The 17,250-nt window shown below is 34.9% G+C and overlaps 1 protein-coding gene across 4 annotated transcripts in view; it reads right to left on the bottom strand.

Annotated features, from left to right (window-relative positions):
- EEA1 (early endosome antigen 1) overlaps window positions 1–17,250 on the bottom strand; it is a 525,485-nt gene that overhangs the window by 13,190 nt on the left and 495,045 nt on the right. For all 4 annotated transcript variants that reach the window (XM_082635349.1, XM_082635350.1, XM_082635351.1 and 1 more), the window contains 5 exons: window positions 15,857–15,996; window positions 12,205–12,535; window positions 11,006–11,107; window positions 9,012–9,206; window positions 2,798–2,980 (listed from right to left, as the gene is read on the bottom strand). In XM_082635349.1, coding sequence (XP_082491475.1) covers window positions 2,798–2,980; window positions 9,012–9,206; window positions 11,006–11,107; window positions 12,205–12,535; window positions 15,857–15,996 — 951 coding nt within the window. The remainder of the gene's footprint in view (window positions 1–2,797; window positions 2,981–9,011; window positions 9,207–11,005; window positions 11,108–12,204; window positions 12,536–15,856; window positions 15,997–17,250) is intronic.

Below are 17,250 nucleotides of genomic sequence, written 5' to 3' on the forward strand. Positions count from 1 at the left end.
CATGGGTTCGAGCCCTGGTCCAGGAAGATCCCACATGCTGCAGGGCAACTAAGCCCGTGCACCACAACTACTGAGCCTGCGCTCTAGAGACTGAGAGCCACAACTGCTGAGCCTGTGTGCCACAACTACTGAAGCCCAAGCGCCTACAGCCCATGCTCCGCAACAAGAGAAGCCACCGCAATGAGAAGCCCACGCATCGCAAGGAAGAGTAGCCCCCACTCACCGCAACTAGAGAAAAGCCCGCGCACAGCAACAAAGACCCAACACAGCCAAATTAATTAATTATTTTTTTTGAAAAAAAGGGCTATGAATCAGAAGAGCTGAGATCCAATCATCGTTCTGTTATCATGCAAACACTAGGCCTGTCACTAACCAAGCAGGGCCTCAGTTTCATCTGCAAAAGGAAGCTTTGAAGAGAGAGTCTATCCACGGCCTCTCAACAGTTGTTAAACTCCACAACAGCCGTATCCCTCTGTCTTTCTCTTCTTGCCCATGTTTATATTTGAATTTTTCTTTTGTGTATAAAATTAGAACATGATGTAGCTTTCGGGCGTAATAAAAATAATTGTTGGCTTAATGAAAAAAATACCGATCTAAAAGATCTAAGTCTTATTACTGTGTTATGCTCTTGGGTAAATAATACATCCATATGAAGACAAATCGTGATTTCTATGGAACTTCTACAGTCAGTCATTAGGCTTCATCTTCTCTATCACCTCAACGTCCTTTGAATTCATGCACATTCTGCATCCTTACTACTACCAGCCCGAGCCGCCACCATCCGCACTTGGACTACCACAAAGTCTCCTCTCTCATCCCAACGTTCAGCCACGTTCCCCTACAGTCCATTCCTTCTCCTGCAGCCAGTTATTGGCCTAAAATACAAATCTGAGCACATCCTTTCAGTGGTTCCCTCCTGCCTTTAGGATAAAGTCCAGACTCTTCCACAAACCCTCCCTGACTTTCAACAGTATTGTCAGGGAAAACTAATAATAATTTAAAGCTACTTAGAGAATATAGCAAGTAAGACACTTTCTAAATGTCAGGTGGTATTTTTTTAAAAGAACTCTTGCTAATTGTGAACTTTATATATATAAAATATCTACCTTTGGCCCTATGAAAATTCTTTTACCCAATCTCTGTTTCTTTGTCAGATCATTAGTCACCACTCATTCCTTCACTTCCTTGCACCCTGTACGTTATTCAGCCCTTTTGTTTCATATTCTCTCTCCCATTAATCTCTTCTGTTCCATCCTCTTTAACTCCAGTTCTAATCAGCTCACAGCTAGATTACTGGAGTTTATGGAGGAAGGAAGGGAGACAGCCTCTTAACTAATCTCCCCAGCACTAGTTTACGCCAGATCCAAACCAAGCTGCTATCTATAAACCAGTTCCAGGTTGTTGCCTAAATTATATCTTCTTCATTTTATTCCTCTGCTTAGACTCTTCATCCCCCTGCCCCCCAACCCAATATAAAGTCCAGTCAGTCGTCCTTGCTAGGCATCTAAGATACCTCACAGTTTGATCCCAACCTTTTTAACTTTAACTTCCAAACACAAACCAGCACTCTAGCAAGACAATTATGGTGACTGCCTCCTGGCTTTGCTGGTTCCCACTGCTGCACCTTTTCTCAAATGTGCCCGAGTGAACTGGTCTTTCTCAGGACTCTCTGTGTATTCAAATTCTTATATCCTTCAGGACCTGGTCAAGTCCTACCTCCTTCATAAAGCCTTCCCTATAGCAGCCTATGAATAAAGTATAGACATAGTATATTTATGTATATTATATATAAAAATATTCTGTGATTTTCAACAGAACTTTTCAATAAGGCATTTTAAATTAAGTAAAGAAACAAAAATCCAAACATAGGAAAGAATCAAAAAGCATACTATTTCACTATGACAAAAAAGAGAAATGGCTGGGGCTTCCCTGGTGGCGCAGTGGTTGACAGTCTGCCTGCCGATGCAGGGGACATGGGTTCGTGCCCCGGTCCGGGAAGATCCCACATGCCGCGGAGCGGCTCCACCTGTGAGCCATGGCTGCTGAGCCTGCGCATCCAGAGCCTGTGCTCCGCAACGGGAGAGGCCACGACAGAGAGAGGCCCGTGTACCGCAAAAAAAAAAAAAAAAAAAAAAAGAGAAATGGCTAACTCTTCAGCTAGAGAATACAAATGTTCCATTTCCCTTAGAGAATTGATACCTTAATGCTATATAAAAATTGTTTACCCTTTTTCCATAGCCTTCATTTTAGTAAAAATGATACTTTAATCAAACAGTATGGCCAAGGACAAAATATCCGTATATGTTTAGATAATTAAGGTTAAGTTTACTTAGAGCTACAATCTAATTTTAATCATTATGCCTTCCAGTAGTCTTGGGAAGTTGACTAATATATAAAACTAAAGTTAATATTGTTTGACAAGCAACAGTAAAATTGCTTGCACTTTCACAAGTGGTTTACATTTAAAACTCCTTAGATTTTTTTAACAGCAGTCCGTTTTAAAAGTTATTTTTTTTACATAAAGACAGCAAAGTCCTTAGATAAGCCAAGGTAGCAATTAACAATTTCCAAATTATTTCTATTAAAGATGTTATTTTTAAATGCCTGTATTTACATATATATTTTGTTATATAAAACAATTTAAAAAGCATGTTTCTCCAAATATAATTATTCAACAGAAAACAAGCATGATATTCCACAAATACTAACATTCCTGTGCCCATTTGGGTTCAAATCAATCATTTAATGAATGTCTATAAACGTATTGGTTTTTATGATATAATATAATTCACTATACCTTAAGATCTTGCCTTGTGGCAAGAAGTTCAGATTCCTTCCCATAGAAATCAGACTGAAGCTGTTTTAGACTTTCCTGACTTTTTTCATAGGTATTTTGTAACACTGATATTTTCTGTTTCTCTGCTGCAAGTTCCTCTGCTGCTTGTGTTGACTGCTGCTGTAGTTTATTCTCAAGTTCTGTCTGAAACATACAATAGTTATTTAAAACAGTATGCATACCAAAAACCAGTTACAAATATAGAATGAAATCCACACAACTAAGATTCCTAAGAACAAACTAAATTGTAGTTATGCCCTAAAATTCTACTTTAATAAAGTGTAACTTACCTTATAGTTACAAAATTAAAGAATTACAAAATTCAACAAGTCCCAATTTAGAAGACAAAAAATGAAAAAGCAATTAAATAAAGAAAAAAAAATTTCACTGAGAATTCCCAAGTACCAAGGTCTCAGGAGACTGAAAGTAAACTACATTCTAATGGAAGATACAGTGCTGTATGCTTTAAAAGATGATATAATTTAAGGTTGAACTATGGGAAATTACTACACGAAATAATTAAAAAGCCATTACTAAGTTGAAGTATACTGTTTCTACTCCTTGAAATTCAAGAATAACTTAAGAAATTTTTACAGATCATCTTTATTAACTTCAAGGCAGAAGAAGAGAAGAAAATGTTGCAAAGGTGCAACTCCTCTAAACTCTAAACCTTCAGTCTTTAAGAAGATTCAGGAGATATGCACAAATTATGACATAAATAAAATATATGTGAGCGTAGCATGAAAAGAAGCACTTGGCTTTTAAAATAAATACACTTCAATGAAACTGCTGTTGAAGTCATCAGCGACCCCCTTGTTCCAAAATCCAATATTCATGTCCTTGTCCACATCTCATTGAACATCCCAGCAATCCTTCAAACAGTTGATGATGCCCCCTCCTAGAAACATTCTTCAACCTGGTTTCCAGGACATCTTGTGTTTTAGGTTCTCCTCCTACCTCAATGGTCATTCCATCTTAAAATCTTTTACTAGCTCCTCTCTTGTTTGATCTCTCAATACTGTATGACCCCAGGGTTCACTCTCTAGCCCTCTTTTATTCTATATACAGTCTCTATTTAGAAGATCCCAACTAGACTCATTTTTATTAAGAATATAAAGTACTGTAGTTTACAGCTAGGCCTTGAAATATCTTTTTAGGATCTGTTAGGAATAAGATTGATATTGTATTGTGTGTAACCTGCACAATGTGGAAAGCAGATATATCTGTGCAAAATCTTTGCCTCTGTGCTGTCAGTGTGATGTGCTTTCTGCATGGTTATATATTACTAGTGATTTTATCAAAACTTCTAAAACTTAAATTACATAGTAAAAGATCTGTAAGAGGCTGCATAAGTGTTAGTTGGCACATAAAGACAATTGTAGAAGTTGAAGACATGATTGCTATATTTCAATGTTTATTCCCACTCAACATATTGCCTTCTAAGCTTTCTTTTTTTGTTCAAAGCATGATCTTAAAGATATGTTTAAGTTAATGGACGTAATGCAGGGTTCCTACACTGTATTGGCGTATGTTGGTGGCCCTCTGTGCCCTAGATACATGCACACAGGGTGCAAGTAAAAAGCTACAAGTGAAAGTTGGTTTGGATCCTCTTCATTTCATTTGTTTAGCTTTTCTGTTATTTTTCTCTACTTACAAGTATTCCTGTGAATAAATCCTTGTTAAGTTAAAAAAAAGTATTTTTAAAAATATTGTTTATTTACAATTGACTCCTGAATTTATGTCTCTAGCTCCAACCTCTCTGCCTGAACTCTGGGCTCATTATATCCAAGTACTTCCCTAACATCTTCACTTGAGTGATTGATAGATACCTATCTCAAGTAGAAATCTTGATTCCTGACAGCAACCCTCCTCCTCAAAAACATGCTACTTCCCCCAGTAAATATGGCCATCTATCCAATGGCCATCTATCCACTTGTACAAGCCACAAACCTAGAATTATTCTAGACTCCTCTTTCCATCATCTCTCACCATCTAACCTATCAGCAAGTCCTGATGACTCAGCTTACAAAAGATATTCCCAAATCATCCACTGTTAACACTTTAGTTCATGCCATCATCTTGTACTTTCTAGACTACTGCAATAGTTTTTCAATGCCTTTCCTGCTTGCTCCTTTATGTCCCTTTAGTCAGATCCCACCATTCTCTGCTCAAAATCTCCTAATCGATTCTAATTATCCTTTGAACAAAATACATCGTTCTCTGTTATCTTATAATCTTCAAGTTTGTATGTTTATGCCTTGACCCCTGTCTACTTCTCTGAGCTCATCGCATATTGCTCTTCCTCTCTCCGCTATACTTAACTTATACTGGTCTCCGTTTTTAGAAAATACCAAGCTTGTTCTAGCCTGAAGATCTTTGCACTAGTTGTCCCGCCCCGACCTCTATATGGATAGCGCTTGTATTTCATGTCTCAGCTCAGACCTCTTCAGAGGGGCTTCTTTGATCACCCAACCTTTTAGTAGGGCTCTGTCCCATCACTGTCTTGCACATCACCCTGTTTAAGTTCCTTCCCCCCAAGAAAGTTTAAGTCCATGAGAATAGGTTCCTCGTCTGTTCACAGCTACACCACCACCTAGAACTGTGTCCATGGCACAGAATAGGTGCCTAGTAATATTTCTTGAATGAATGAATGACAAACAGATGGGAGGTGGACAAATAGAGCCCAGGACATCCATTAAGAGACTCTTATAATAGTCCACATAAGAGAAAAAAAAAGCCTAGACTAAGACTGTAGCAGTTGGGAAATAAGAAAAGGGGATAGATTCAAGAGAGCTAGGAGGCAGATTGCCAGGAGGTAGTGCTAACTGCCTATGGAGGGAAGGGGGCTCATTACCACACACATTATCTGATAACATGCCACATTACCTCCAATTTAGAGTCTTCACGATGAAGAATTCCTGGACATTGTTTTTCGTGTTGAAGACTACACTGCTATTTTTTTTTTGGTAGAATACTACTTCTTTTAACATTCCCCCCCACCAACAAATCTAGTTTTCTTTCTCTTCAATCACCTTTATGGCTCAAATAAGCCCTCTACAAAGTCTCAACACTGATCATAATTGCCCTCTGGGTTTATATTTGGGCCTTCATTTTTCTTACTCTAAATGACAGGCTGATTCATTCATTCATTTTTAAAAAAATCATTGATAGCTTATTTGTTAGAAAACACAGTTCTCTGACTGAGGAATTCAAATTTATTAGTGGGTAAGTTAAATAAAAGAAAATAAAAAAAAAAGATCAATGTAACAGCTTGATAATGGGTTTAACAGAAGTAAACCCAAAGTTCCAAAGGAGAATACAGGAGGGTCAATCATTTACAATTTATCCTTCACAAGCTTATCAGGTTTTGCTCTGAAACAGGTCTGACTACATTTCTCCCTTCTAAAGATTTTTACCTTTAGTCTTCCAATATTAAAAATTTAAAGTGGAAACAACTATACAACATCTACTGTGATCTGATTTCATCCAATTCTGTAGCCTTATCTCCCCTCACTTCTCCACTTACGAGGTATTCCAATAGCAAATCTTCTATAATGACATTTTTTTTAAGTTTTGCAAACTTTGCTAATATTGTTTCCTCTCCTTTGAAATATCTAATTTCCTCTTTTTTTTAATCTTTCAAAATTAGGATAGTCTTCAAAGACACAGTTCAAATGCTAGCTCCTCTAGAAAGCCAGTCAAAATTTCCATTAAGTTCTAATTTTTCTCATTCTCCTTTTTACTACAGTTTTCTTTTCCCCTACATACCTGGTTCCTCATTAAATTATAGGCTACTTGAGAATAGGGGCCATATCCTATTCATTCTGTATTCCCACATTAGATTTCAAATAAGGTTGGTACAGGAACTGATGACTTATATACTCGTGCTGGATCCTTTACCTGTGACTCCCAAACAATCACAATCACATTAAAAAAATGTATGTATATGTGTGTTTCATATAGATAGATAGATAGATAGATAGATAGATAGATAGATATAGATATAAATGTATTTGGGGTGTGTGTGTTTGTGTGTGTGTACTCATACACATCTATACCCATTTAAACTTTATCCTTGTTTTTCCTATTTCACTGTGGCCCAGTGAAAAGTTTCCAGAGACCATCACTGTATGGTTTACCATGCAAAATGACACTCTTAGATCATAGTTTGCTAAACTTATATATAATATCCAACAACTATTTTGCTTCCACATGACACTGGGCACACACAGTACTAGGTACTTTAAATACATTATCTCAATCTTTTTTTTAATAGATCTTTATTGAAGTATAATTGCTTCAAATTATCTCAACCTTTACAACTCTATGACCCTATTTTATTTAGCTCAGAAAGATAGATCACTTTCCTGTGACCATAAACCTAATGTGTGTCACAATTTAAATTCAAATTTGCCTGGCTCTAAAATTTATCTTTTTTCCATGATAGTACACTGCTCCTCAATAAAACCAAACAATTCTTGCCTTTCAGTGATTCTCTAGGTACTCCAAATTCCAAGTCTAATTTACAGAGACTGGCTATCCACCCAACACTCCCCCAAAATGCTGTCCTCCCCAAGGTTAAAGGTGTTCCTTTTTCTAGCATTCATACACTGACACAAGTGAACTACTGCTATGAATGTTTGTGACACCCCCCCACCAAATTCATGTTGAAGCCTAGATCAAATGTGATGGTATTTGGATGTGGAGTCTTTGGGAGGTCATTAGGTCATGAGGGTGGAGCCCTCGTGAATGGGATTAGTGCCCTTATAAGAAGAAACACAAGAGATAATCTCAATCATATAAGGATACAGCATATAAGGATACAGCAAGAAGACGGCTGTCCACAAGCCAGAAAGTGGGCCCTCACCAGACACTCAATATGCCAGTGCCTTTATCTTAAACTTCCCAGTCTCCAGAACTGTGAGAAATAAATGCTTATTTTTTAAACCACCTAGTCTATGGTATTTTTGTTATAACAGTCCCAAGTAAGACAACTACCAATAAGAACATTTCCTCTGAATCTCAAAATCCTTAAGGTGTCATCCAGTAAAGCCATGCAAAGTATAGGCAATATATATTAATCATAAATCTGGAAGAAATCTTACTATAATTAATAACTTAATAAAAAAGAAAATGTGCTAAAAATAGTTGTTGGGTTTTTTTAATTTACTAAGTCATACTGTTATAAAAATGAAGATCTAAGGAAAACTTGAATATGAGGCTAATAGATTTTGGGAAAAAATGACCTCAAGATATCAAATCATAGAACAAAATACATACTATGATAATTATATCCTGATGTATGATTATATATAACACAAAAAAAGGATAGACAAATTTGTCTGCTCTTGTTTGTGTTATTAGAAAATTACTCTTCTGTAAAATGGCCATAATAATAGTTATAAAAATAGTGGTCAACATAAAATATGTATTTGTGGGGTTAATTTTTTTTTCCTCTAGTAATGTGACAAGCCAACTATTAATAACATGACATATTTTGCTTGTTTTACATACTAGGGATCTTATATCTTTCTTCTCCATGAACTAATTAATATGCACACACCAACAGTGGGGAAAACCTCATTTTGTTCAACTATTAAGTTCAATCCACTTTTATCAACTCTTAGTCTGGACAAGTATTAAAACATACTTAAGGATGAAGAATGGATGCTTAATAATAAATCAGGATAGGTTTGGAAATGGAAACCATTATGATATAACTTAAAAAACCAAACAATTATAACTATACGAAACCTATACTACTGAATATTTAAATATATCTCAATCTGTGATTTTTGTTCTTGATCATATTCCCTTAATGAGGATAATTTATTTTTAAATACCTGTAAAATTTTCTAATACACTAGAAATGTATAAATTATTCTCTTAACATTGTTAGTTATATGTTATTTTACAAAAAGGTAGTTTTATGCCTATCAGACAAATGATTAGTGCTAGAATTTCAAATAAGAATCATCTAACAACATGGTTATAGTGAATGGAAATCCAGACATAGATATTTAGTCATATAATTAAGTGCATTTATACATTTAACTTAGAAAAGAATTTGAGCATATGTAAAATTTTCTTTGTTGTAACTCTTGTGTTACTATCATATTGTTATTTTAACTGCAAAGTTTTTCTTCCCATAAAAAGTAAACAAATATATCACTACCTTCTGTGAAACAGCAATTTTAACCTCTCCTTGGAGTGCTTCAATTTGCTTTTTCTTCTGTTCAGTCAATTGCTTTAGCTCATTTATGTTACTCTGAAGTTGTTGTTCTTCTTTTTCCTTTTGTGTTAAACTATTCTGGGCCTGTATGACTTGCCCCTGCATTGAACTGAGCTCCAGCTTCAGCTGATGAGAAGTCTAAAAGAAAATAAAACCTGTTTAGCATTCATTTATCCATGCAACACACATTTGTTGAGTACCTATTCATGCCAAGCACTACTCTAAGTAGAAGCTACTGAGTCTATTGGCCACAAATAATCAGTAGTAAACCAAAAAGAAAAATCCTTACCCTCATGGAGCTTTCATAACTGACACTATTCACTACTGGATGACATGCTGGATTAATCTTCAATATTTGTTTAATCTTGCCTTCCTTTTTAACTTATAATTATACATTTGCATAGAGCTTGCAAATGAACTAGATTAGTGTTCCCTTATATCATAGAAAAAGGGAAAATCAACATCAATCTTTAGATTGCTGAAATGTCTACTGTTTTGAATATTCTCAAAATGCTAACTGCATTCCCTGACAGTCCAGTGGTTAGGACTCGGCACTTTTACCGCCAGGCCTGGGTTCGACCCCTGGTCAGGGAATTAGGATCCCTGCAAGCAGCACAGTGGGGCCAAAGAAAGTAAAATAAATAATTTTTTTTAAATGCTAAATGAGCCTGTTGGCCACAGTGAATCAGAAAGGATAGCTTCATATTAACTGTGATAAAACCAAGGTAATTTTTGGCAAATATGTTTAGTATCTGTCTGATGACACTAAACTATACCACACAATAGTTTCCTCATTTAGAGATTTGAGGCATATTTTGCTACTACCTTATTTTAACAATCTACTAGGATATATTTCTGTTCAAAATTAGATATCATATAGAAGTCACACTGAGGTTCCTCCGTGGCCAAGGTGAACTACACTACCTCCCACCCTTCCAGCCAAAGTCATGTTTATATATTTTATGCATATTTCATTAAGAACCTAATTTGAGCATCTGACCATTCAAAGTTACTTTTGAAAAAGTTTCAGTGCTATATATGGATGCTTCAGCTTATCTCCAATACAAAGGGAAATATGTTTATGCAAAACAGGAGTCAGGTAGTGTTAATAATGATGATTATGTTATGATAACCAATGATAAAGTAATAGCTAACATTTGACCATTTATTTTGTTACAGTTGGTATTCTGAGCACTTTGAAATATATTAACCCACTTATTTCTTGCAATAATCCTATGACACAGATTCTACTATTAGCCCCATCTTACTGCTGAGGAAACTGGAGCACAGAGAGATCAAGTCATCTGCCTAAGACAAGGCAAGACAGCATAGCTAATAATTGGCACAGTCAGGATATAAATTTGCACAATCTGGATTCACAGCTTGGGTATTAAACCTCCATAATTTTACCACTTACATGGCTGGCATATAAAGCACGGGTGTCTTCTTTCAATCAACAACCAGAATACAATCACACTAAAGACTTGTCAGGACCATGTTTTGCTGCTTTATCAAATCTGATCTCTAGAAAGCTACATGCCTGGACTCTAGCTGCTAGAGATATGTCTTCAGAGAATAACAATATATATTATACCCATTTATTTCCTCATTTGCTTGTTTGTTTTGATGGAGAACAATAGAAGCGTTAATCATAGAAAAATCTCTTAATTGTTATACAACCATTATCAAATATGCCATTAATATAAATGTCCATGAAATAAAGAGCCCTTAAAATGTCATTTCTATGGAAAATCTATTAAGACTTTTTTTTATCCATATTATTTTGGGCCTTTTATTAAACTAGCTTAAATCTTTTTAGTAGTAGGTAGAACACAAATGAAAAAACCTTCTTTTGATTTAAGTATTGTGAAAATATTTTGAAAATATAAAGACCTTATTATGCTTTACATATTTTTTGTATAGAAAAAAACTCTTACCTCCTTCTCTTTTTCAAGTGACTTTTTCAGTTCATTCTGTTCCTTATGCGTGCTTTCTGTCTGTACTTGAAGTTGTTGCTTTAATTCTTTGCACGTTTTCTCCTAAAAAAATGGAAACTACATTATGCAGAAAATACTTGTAGTGAATTTAAGAATTTTGGTTTACAATCTCAGTAAGATCCACACAAGGAAATAAACCAGAATCACTGATGATTTAAGATGGGACAAAATCATCCATTTCAATAATAAAAACAGACAAATATTATAGCAGTAAATGGGGAGGGAGAGGAAAAGGCTAAGAGTTTCTATTATCAACCAACAGTCACAATAAATACTTTAGATAATATTTAGACAAGATTTTAGAATACTTTGGAAACCACATTTTAATGTCACAGAATTAATTAACTTATACTATTTTAAAAGTAGAATAATGGGCTTCAAAAAATGGAAGCAAATTTTTTTAAAGTACTGAAACAACAAATAAAAATAATCACATATAACTTAAGTGGGAAGATGTATAGATAGATGTTTCCTCCAAACAGAAAGGAACATAAAAGTAACATACGAAAATCATGTTTTTTATGCTACTCAACACTTTCACTGACCTTAATATTGAGAACAAAAGAATTTTACTTTTGCTGCTATTCTGTGTTATTCTGGGTTAAAATATTTCTGAGAATACATTCCTCTTTACGCATTTCCTGAGACTCAGATTTTTTTTCTCTATAGTTTAAACATTTTTTACAGTATCTCTAAGACATGGTATTATCTAGAGTTTTAGAAAATTGAATAAAGAATTAAGAAAGTTTATAGCACCAGAGTTAAAAGTCATTTAGATCTTTCTGGTCTTCTTCTTTTTTTTTTTTATAGTCAAGTGAAAAACATTTCAACTAGTAGCTATATTCTCTGTGGAAGTGTCCCTGAGGACAAGCATGCTGTAGTCTTTCCCAAATCTAGCACCAGACCCAGAATAGAGAAAGACTATATACTCAACTGAAAATTTTCTGGGCCATTGGAAAATTACACACACAAACACCAATATCTTTTTCTCAGGTTAAGTAATCCCAATTCCTTTCCTCTAAGAACACATAAAATCACTTAAATGCAGGGTGAAAAGTCAACAGTGAATTAAGCAGAAAAGTCACTACATTTTAAATAAAAATCACTTCTACCTAAGACAGTAAACATAAACAACTAACCAAATCTAATACAGCAGCTTTTCCTTTCTGATTTTCCTTTTCAAATTCACTTTTGGAGTTCTTCAAAGAATCAGAAACTTCTGATAATTTCTCTTTTGCTGCAGAAAGCTCTGCTACTAGAGTTTCTTTCTCCATCTTCACTTTTTGTAGTTCTGTTACTGCTGTGTGAACTTTGTTATTCAATTCCTTGTGCTGCATCTTTGCATCTTGACTTAAATTTTCAATTTCTTGTTTAAGGACTTTTTTTTCTTCTTCTTGCTTGGTAAGCATTTGCTTAATATTTTCAAGCGCTTCAGATTTCTTCTGTAGATCCAACTTTGTATTGGATACTCTAAATATTTAAGAAACAGTTTCTTTAATAATGCATAATTTACCAAATTAATAAATTATTGAGTTTTAAAACTTTCTTGTGTAGTTAAGAAGTAAAAACAATAATTTAATGTCGTAAAACACACAACTGAAAAATGCCTTAGAACATCTGATCCAATCATTTAACAGATGAAGATGATTTTCCTCAAGTCCAATAAATTAGTGGTAAAGCCAAGACCATCTAAGCCCATGACTTAATCCAGTCTTGTTGACCACAGTGTATCCCCAAATAAATCTGTGCATATAGCAAACCCTCTAGTGTATGACAGCCAGAAATGTTTTCCCATGTACCCTAAAGAACCTATTTATTACATTAGCCCCCATGCACAGAGAACTCTACCTCTTTCCTTGAAAAACTAAAACACATTATGTGTTTGCCAGGTCCTAAACTTGAAAACACATAAGGTAACCAGGAAAAATAAAGTTAAAAAATAGAAGAAATATTTCATTTCAAACATGGAGGAAAGACAAAAATTTACTTTAATCCTAGAGCCTAGCAGATTATATAAAAGAATTATCATTTGTCCTTTAATATAAGTTTTCTACACCAGAATGAATTTAAAAGTTACAAGAACCTGAAACTAACATGATACTGTAAATCAACTATACTTCAATTTTTTAAAACAGGAAAAAAAAGTTATAAGAATGAGGAAATGAAGATATTGTTTTAAGGAAGTTAAACTAAAGACTTTGCTTTCATAAAATGAATAAAATTATGCATATTACTTATCAAAAGAAAAGAACACATTAAAGATCAACCATTTTTTAAAGTGAAAATGAAACCAAGTGCAAAGAAATATTTCTAGAATGCATACTATTTCCAATGTACTTTACTATCAATGTACTTTATTATAAATTCAACAATATGTTAAAGAGAGGTTATTAAAAAATGTACCAGCCACATAATTGAAGTTGGGTATTAATACAATACCAGAACTGCATCTATACCTTGAAGTTTTCTAACTTGTAGTCCCAGAAACTTACTTTTACTTTCGAAAAAGTAGCTAGAACATATGAAGGTACATTCACAGGATCCTGTACCTCATGGATTTTTAAAGGTCTAAATAGAAAAGTCATTGTACTAATATTACTTTACCATTTAATATAGTTAAAATCCCTGTCAAGCAACCCTAAAATTGGGACTTGATATATTTACTATGCTACTTAACTTTCCCATAAGTAATTATTATAAAATCATAAGACTATGTGAATCAAAGAAAGCAAACAGAAATAAAGGCTTGCACAAATACCGTATGCTAACACATATATATGGAATCTAAGAAAAAAACAAAAAATGTCATGAAGAACCTAGGGCTAAGACGGGAATAAAGACACAGACCTACTAGAGAATGGACTTGAGGATATGGGAGGGGGAAGGGTAAGCTGTGACAAAGTGAGAAAGTGGCATGGACATATATACACTACCAAACGTAAAACAGATAGCTAGTGGGAAGCAGCTGCATAGCACAGGGAGATAGCTTGGTGCTTTGTGACCACCTAGAGGGGCGGGATAGGGAGGGTGGGAGGGAGGGAAGAGATAAGGGAACATATGTATAACTGATTCACTTTGTTATAAAGCAGAAACTAACACACCATTGTAAAGCAATTATACTCCAATAAAGATGTTAAAAAAAGTCAGTTTTGATATCTATCTATATCTATACCACCTCTCTATTATGTAAAAAAGTTAATAGTAGATCCCTATTTATATTGAAACTTGTATATATATATCACACAAATACATATAGAATTTTATTTTAAATATGCCTGTTTTCTATTACACTAAAACCCTTTGAGACACATCTCATTAAATATTTTAAATTAGTGGCTTTACATTTCATGACAATCCTCTAGACATAAAAATAATAAAAAATTCTTTAGTACAAAAAAAATAAAAGAAATAAAGACTTGCATAGTGACTGTAAAACTTAGTTTATTTCTTAAAAAGTCACTTAAGTAAGTAATAAATAAAACCACAATCTGGGAAACCTTAACACCCCTTTCTCAGAAACTGACAGAAATGACCAGAGAAAAAAATTGGCAAGGATATAGAAGATTAAAACAACATTATCAACCACCTTAACCTAACTGATATTTATAGAACACTTTACCCAAAAACACATATATGTGCACATGGAAACTTAACCAAGATAAACCATACACTGTGCCCTAAATGAAAATTTGAAATGTCTGAATTTTACTGAGTATGTTCTCCTACCAAAATGGAGTTAAATTAGAAATGAATAACAGTAAGACATCTAGAAGAGTCCTAAATATTTGAATAGTAAACAATATACTCCTAAGTAACCCATAAATCAAAGAAATCACAAAGGATATTTGAAAATACATTAAACCGCAGAGTAATGAAAATACATTATAAGATGGAATTTGGAGGGAAAGAGTTGCATGCAGAGTGAAGGTGGCCCTTGAGAAAGGGGAGCTCTGTACCCTGTTCTTTGGGCTGAGTCCTACGACCAGGGGTGAGGTTTAGTCAAACCTCAGATGTGTTTACCCAGCCCTTCTTTCTTAGGTAGTACTCTAGAAATGCAGGACCCCACATAAGAAATGTTTGCATAAAGTATAAAGGCAAAAATTTAAAAAACCTTAGTAGAAATGGAAAGAACCACTAGGCCCATAGGGGGCCTTGGGAAAGAGAACAAGAACCAACTCAAAGGTCATCTTCACAGACACATGACTGGGTTCCAGAGGTGACAAATCACTCAGTGGGTGATACAAAGGATCAGAGGTACTCCCCAAATACCTAGGCACTGGAAATGACGATGTTAAGAGAAGAAATGCCACTTGAGGCACAAAATGCATCTGTATATCCTCAAGTTCACAATATCAGGACCCAATTTACTAGATGTGAGAACAAAAACATTTTGTCATCACTCCCAAAACAAGGATGAAACCATGAAGGTATAAAACAATTTAACTATCATCAACTTTGATGGGTTTTACTTCATTTCCCTGAAAGGTACTGAATACCTTTCCCAGGCTCTCAGCTTCCATCTTTACTACTGAGAGTCAAAAACTCTCACCATCCTGACACAGATCCAGTCTGCCAACTCAGAGTGCTGTATTTGGCCTTTAAAGACAAAGTCTACTGAAATGTGACTCGTCACAAGCCCTCCTATTTAACCATACTGTGATGGCTTTATTTTTCATTCACATTAATATCAGTAGTTTACAGAATCAAATAAATCTTTAAACACTGTGATAGCAAAATTGAAATCTTATAAAACTTAGTTTATAATCCTCTCCCTTAAGTAGTTTAGCTTACGTTTCTTTCTCCTTTTCAAGTTGTTTACTCAATTCTGTGGCTCTAAGCTCTAAATCTGTGTTCAGCTGTCTTTGCTCTTGTAGATCCTGCAAAGCTTGCTCCTTGCTTGCTTTAACTTCAAGAGTATCAGCTTCTAGTTTCTATGGCAGAAATATAATATAAAACCATTTTAATGTCAACGATTATCTATCTATTAAACATTATAACATTTATTTACACTCAAATTGGTGTTGTCATAACACACAAAAATAACCAAAAATATTTGTGTTATAATAAAAAACACATTCTGAAGCCATCACTGAATAAAGAAGCCATTTATCTTGGAATCTTTCAGAAGACCTAGCAGCTGGCTTTATATATGAGAGGCAGTCACTAAGTTTTACTTTTTAAAATGAACTCTGGGGCTTCTCTGGTGGCGCAGTGGTTGAGAGTCCACCTGCCAATGCAGGGGACACGGGTTCGTGCCCTGGTCCGGGAAGATCCCACATGCCGCGGAGCGGCTGGGCCTGTGAGCCATGGCCGCTGAGCCTGCGCATCTGGAGCCTGCGCTCCGCCACGGGAGAGGCCACAACAGTGAGAGGCCCGCGTACCACAAAAATAAATAAACAAATAAAATTTATAAATAAATAAAATTTATAAATAAATAAAATGAACTCTGAATAAGAGAATAAATTTAATTATATTTATTACTTGAGTAAAAGTTACTAACTCAAGTATGAAAAAACTAAGTAACAGGTTCACACATGGGCCCACTTAAAATATATAATCCTGGGACTTCCCTGGTAGAGCAGCAGTTAAGAATCTGCCTGCCAATGCAGGTGACATGCGTTCAAGCCCTGGTCTGGGAAGATCCCACATGCCACGGAGCAACTAAGCCCGTGCGCTACAACTACTGAGCCTGCGCTCTAGAGCCCACGAGCCACAACTACTGAGCCTGCACACCTAGAGCCCGTGCTCTGCAATAAGAGAAGCCACCACAATGAGAAGCACGCGCACCGCAACGAAGAGTAGCCCCCGCTCGCCCCAACTAGAGAAAGCCCGCACGCAGCAACGAAGACCCAATGCAGCCAAAAATAAGTAAATTTATTTTAAAATAAATAAATAAATAAATAAAATATATAATCCTTTATATTCAGTTAACAACACTAATGTTATATAATTATAAATATTCAAAACTAAAATGGAGTTGTCATGTCATCCTTCTCATTAACACCTATTGACTCTAAATATAAAGCCAATTAAACTTCTGATTTTGCTTCTTTAATCTCTTGGTCTAGAGATTATTATTCTTCATACTGTGGCTTCTATCTCATACATATACATATAACTGTATGTATTTTTACAAATTTCCAAAATCAAACTGTTAAATATATAGTTTGAACATCTATAAGCAA

Source organism: Mesoplodon mirus (genome assembly GCF_964341445.2).
Source record: "Mesoplodon mirus genome assembly, chromosome: 11".
Classification (NCBI taxonomy): domain Eukaryota; kingdom Metazoa; phylum Chordata; class Mammalia; order Artiodactyla; family Ziphiidae; genus Mesoplodon; species Mesoplodon mirus.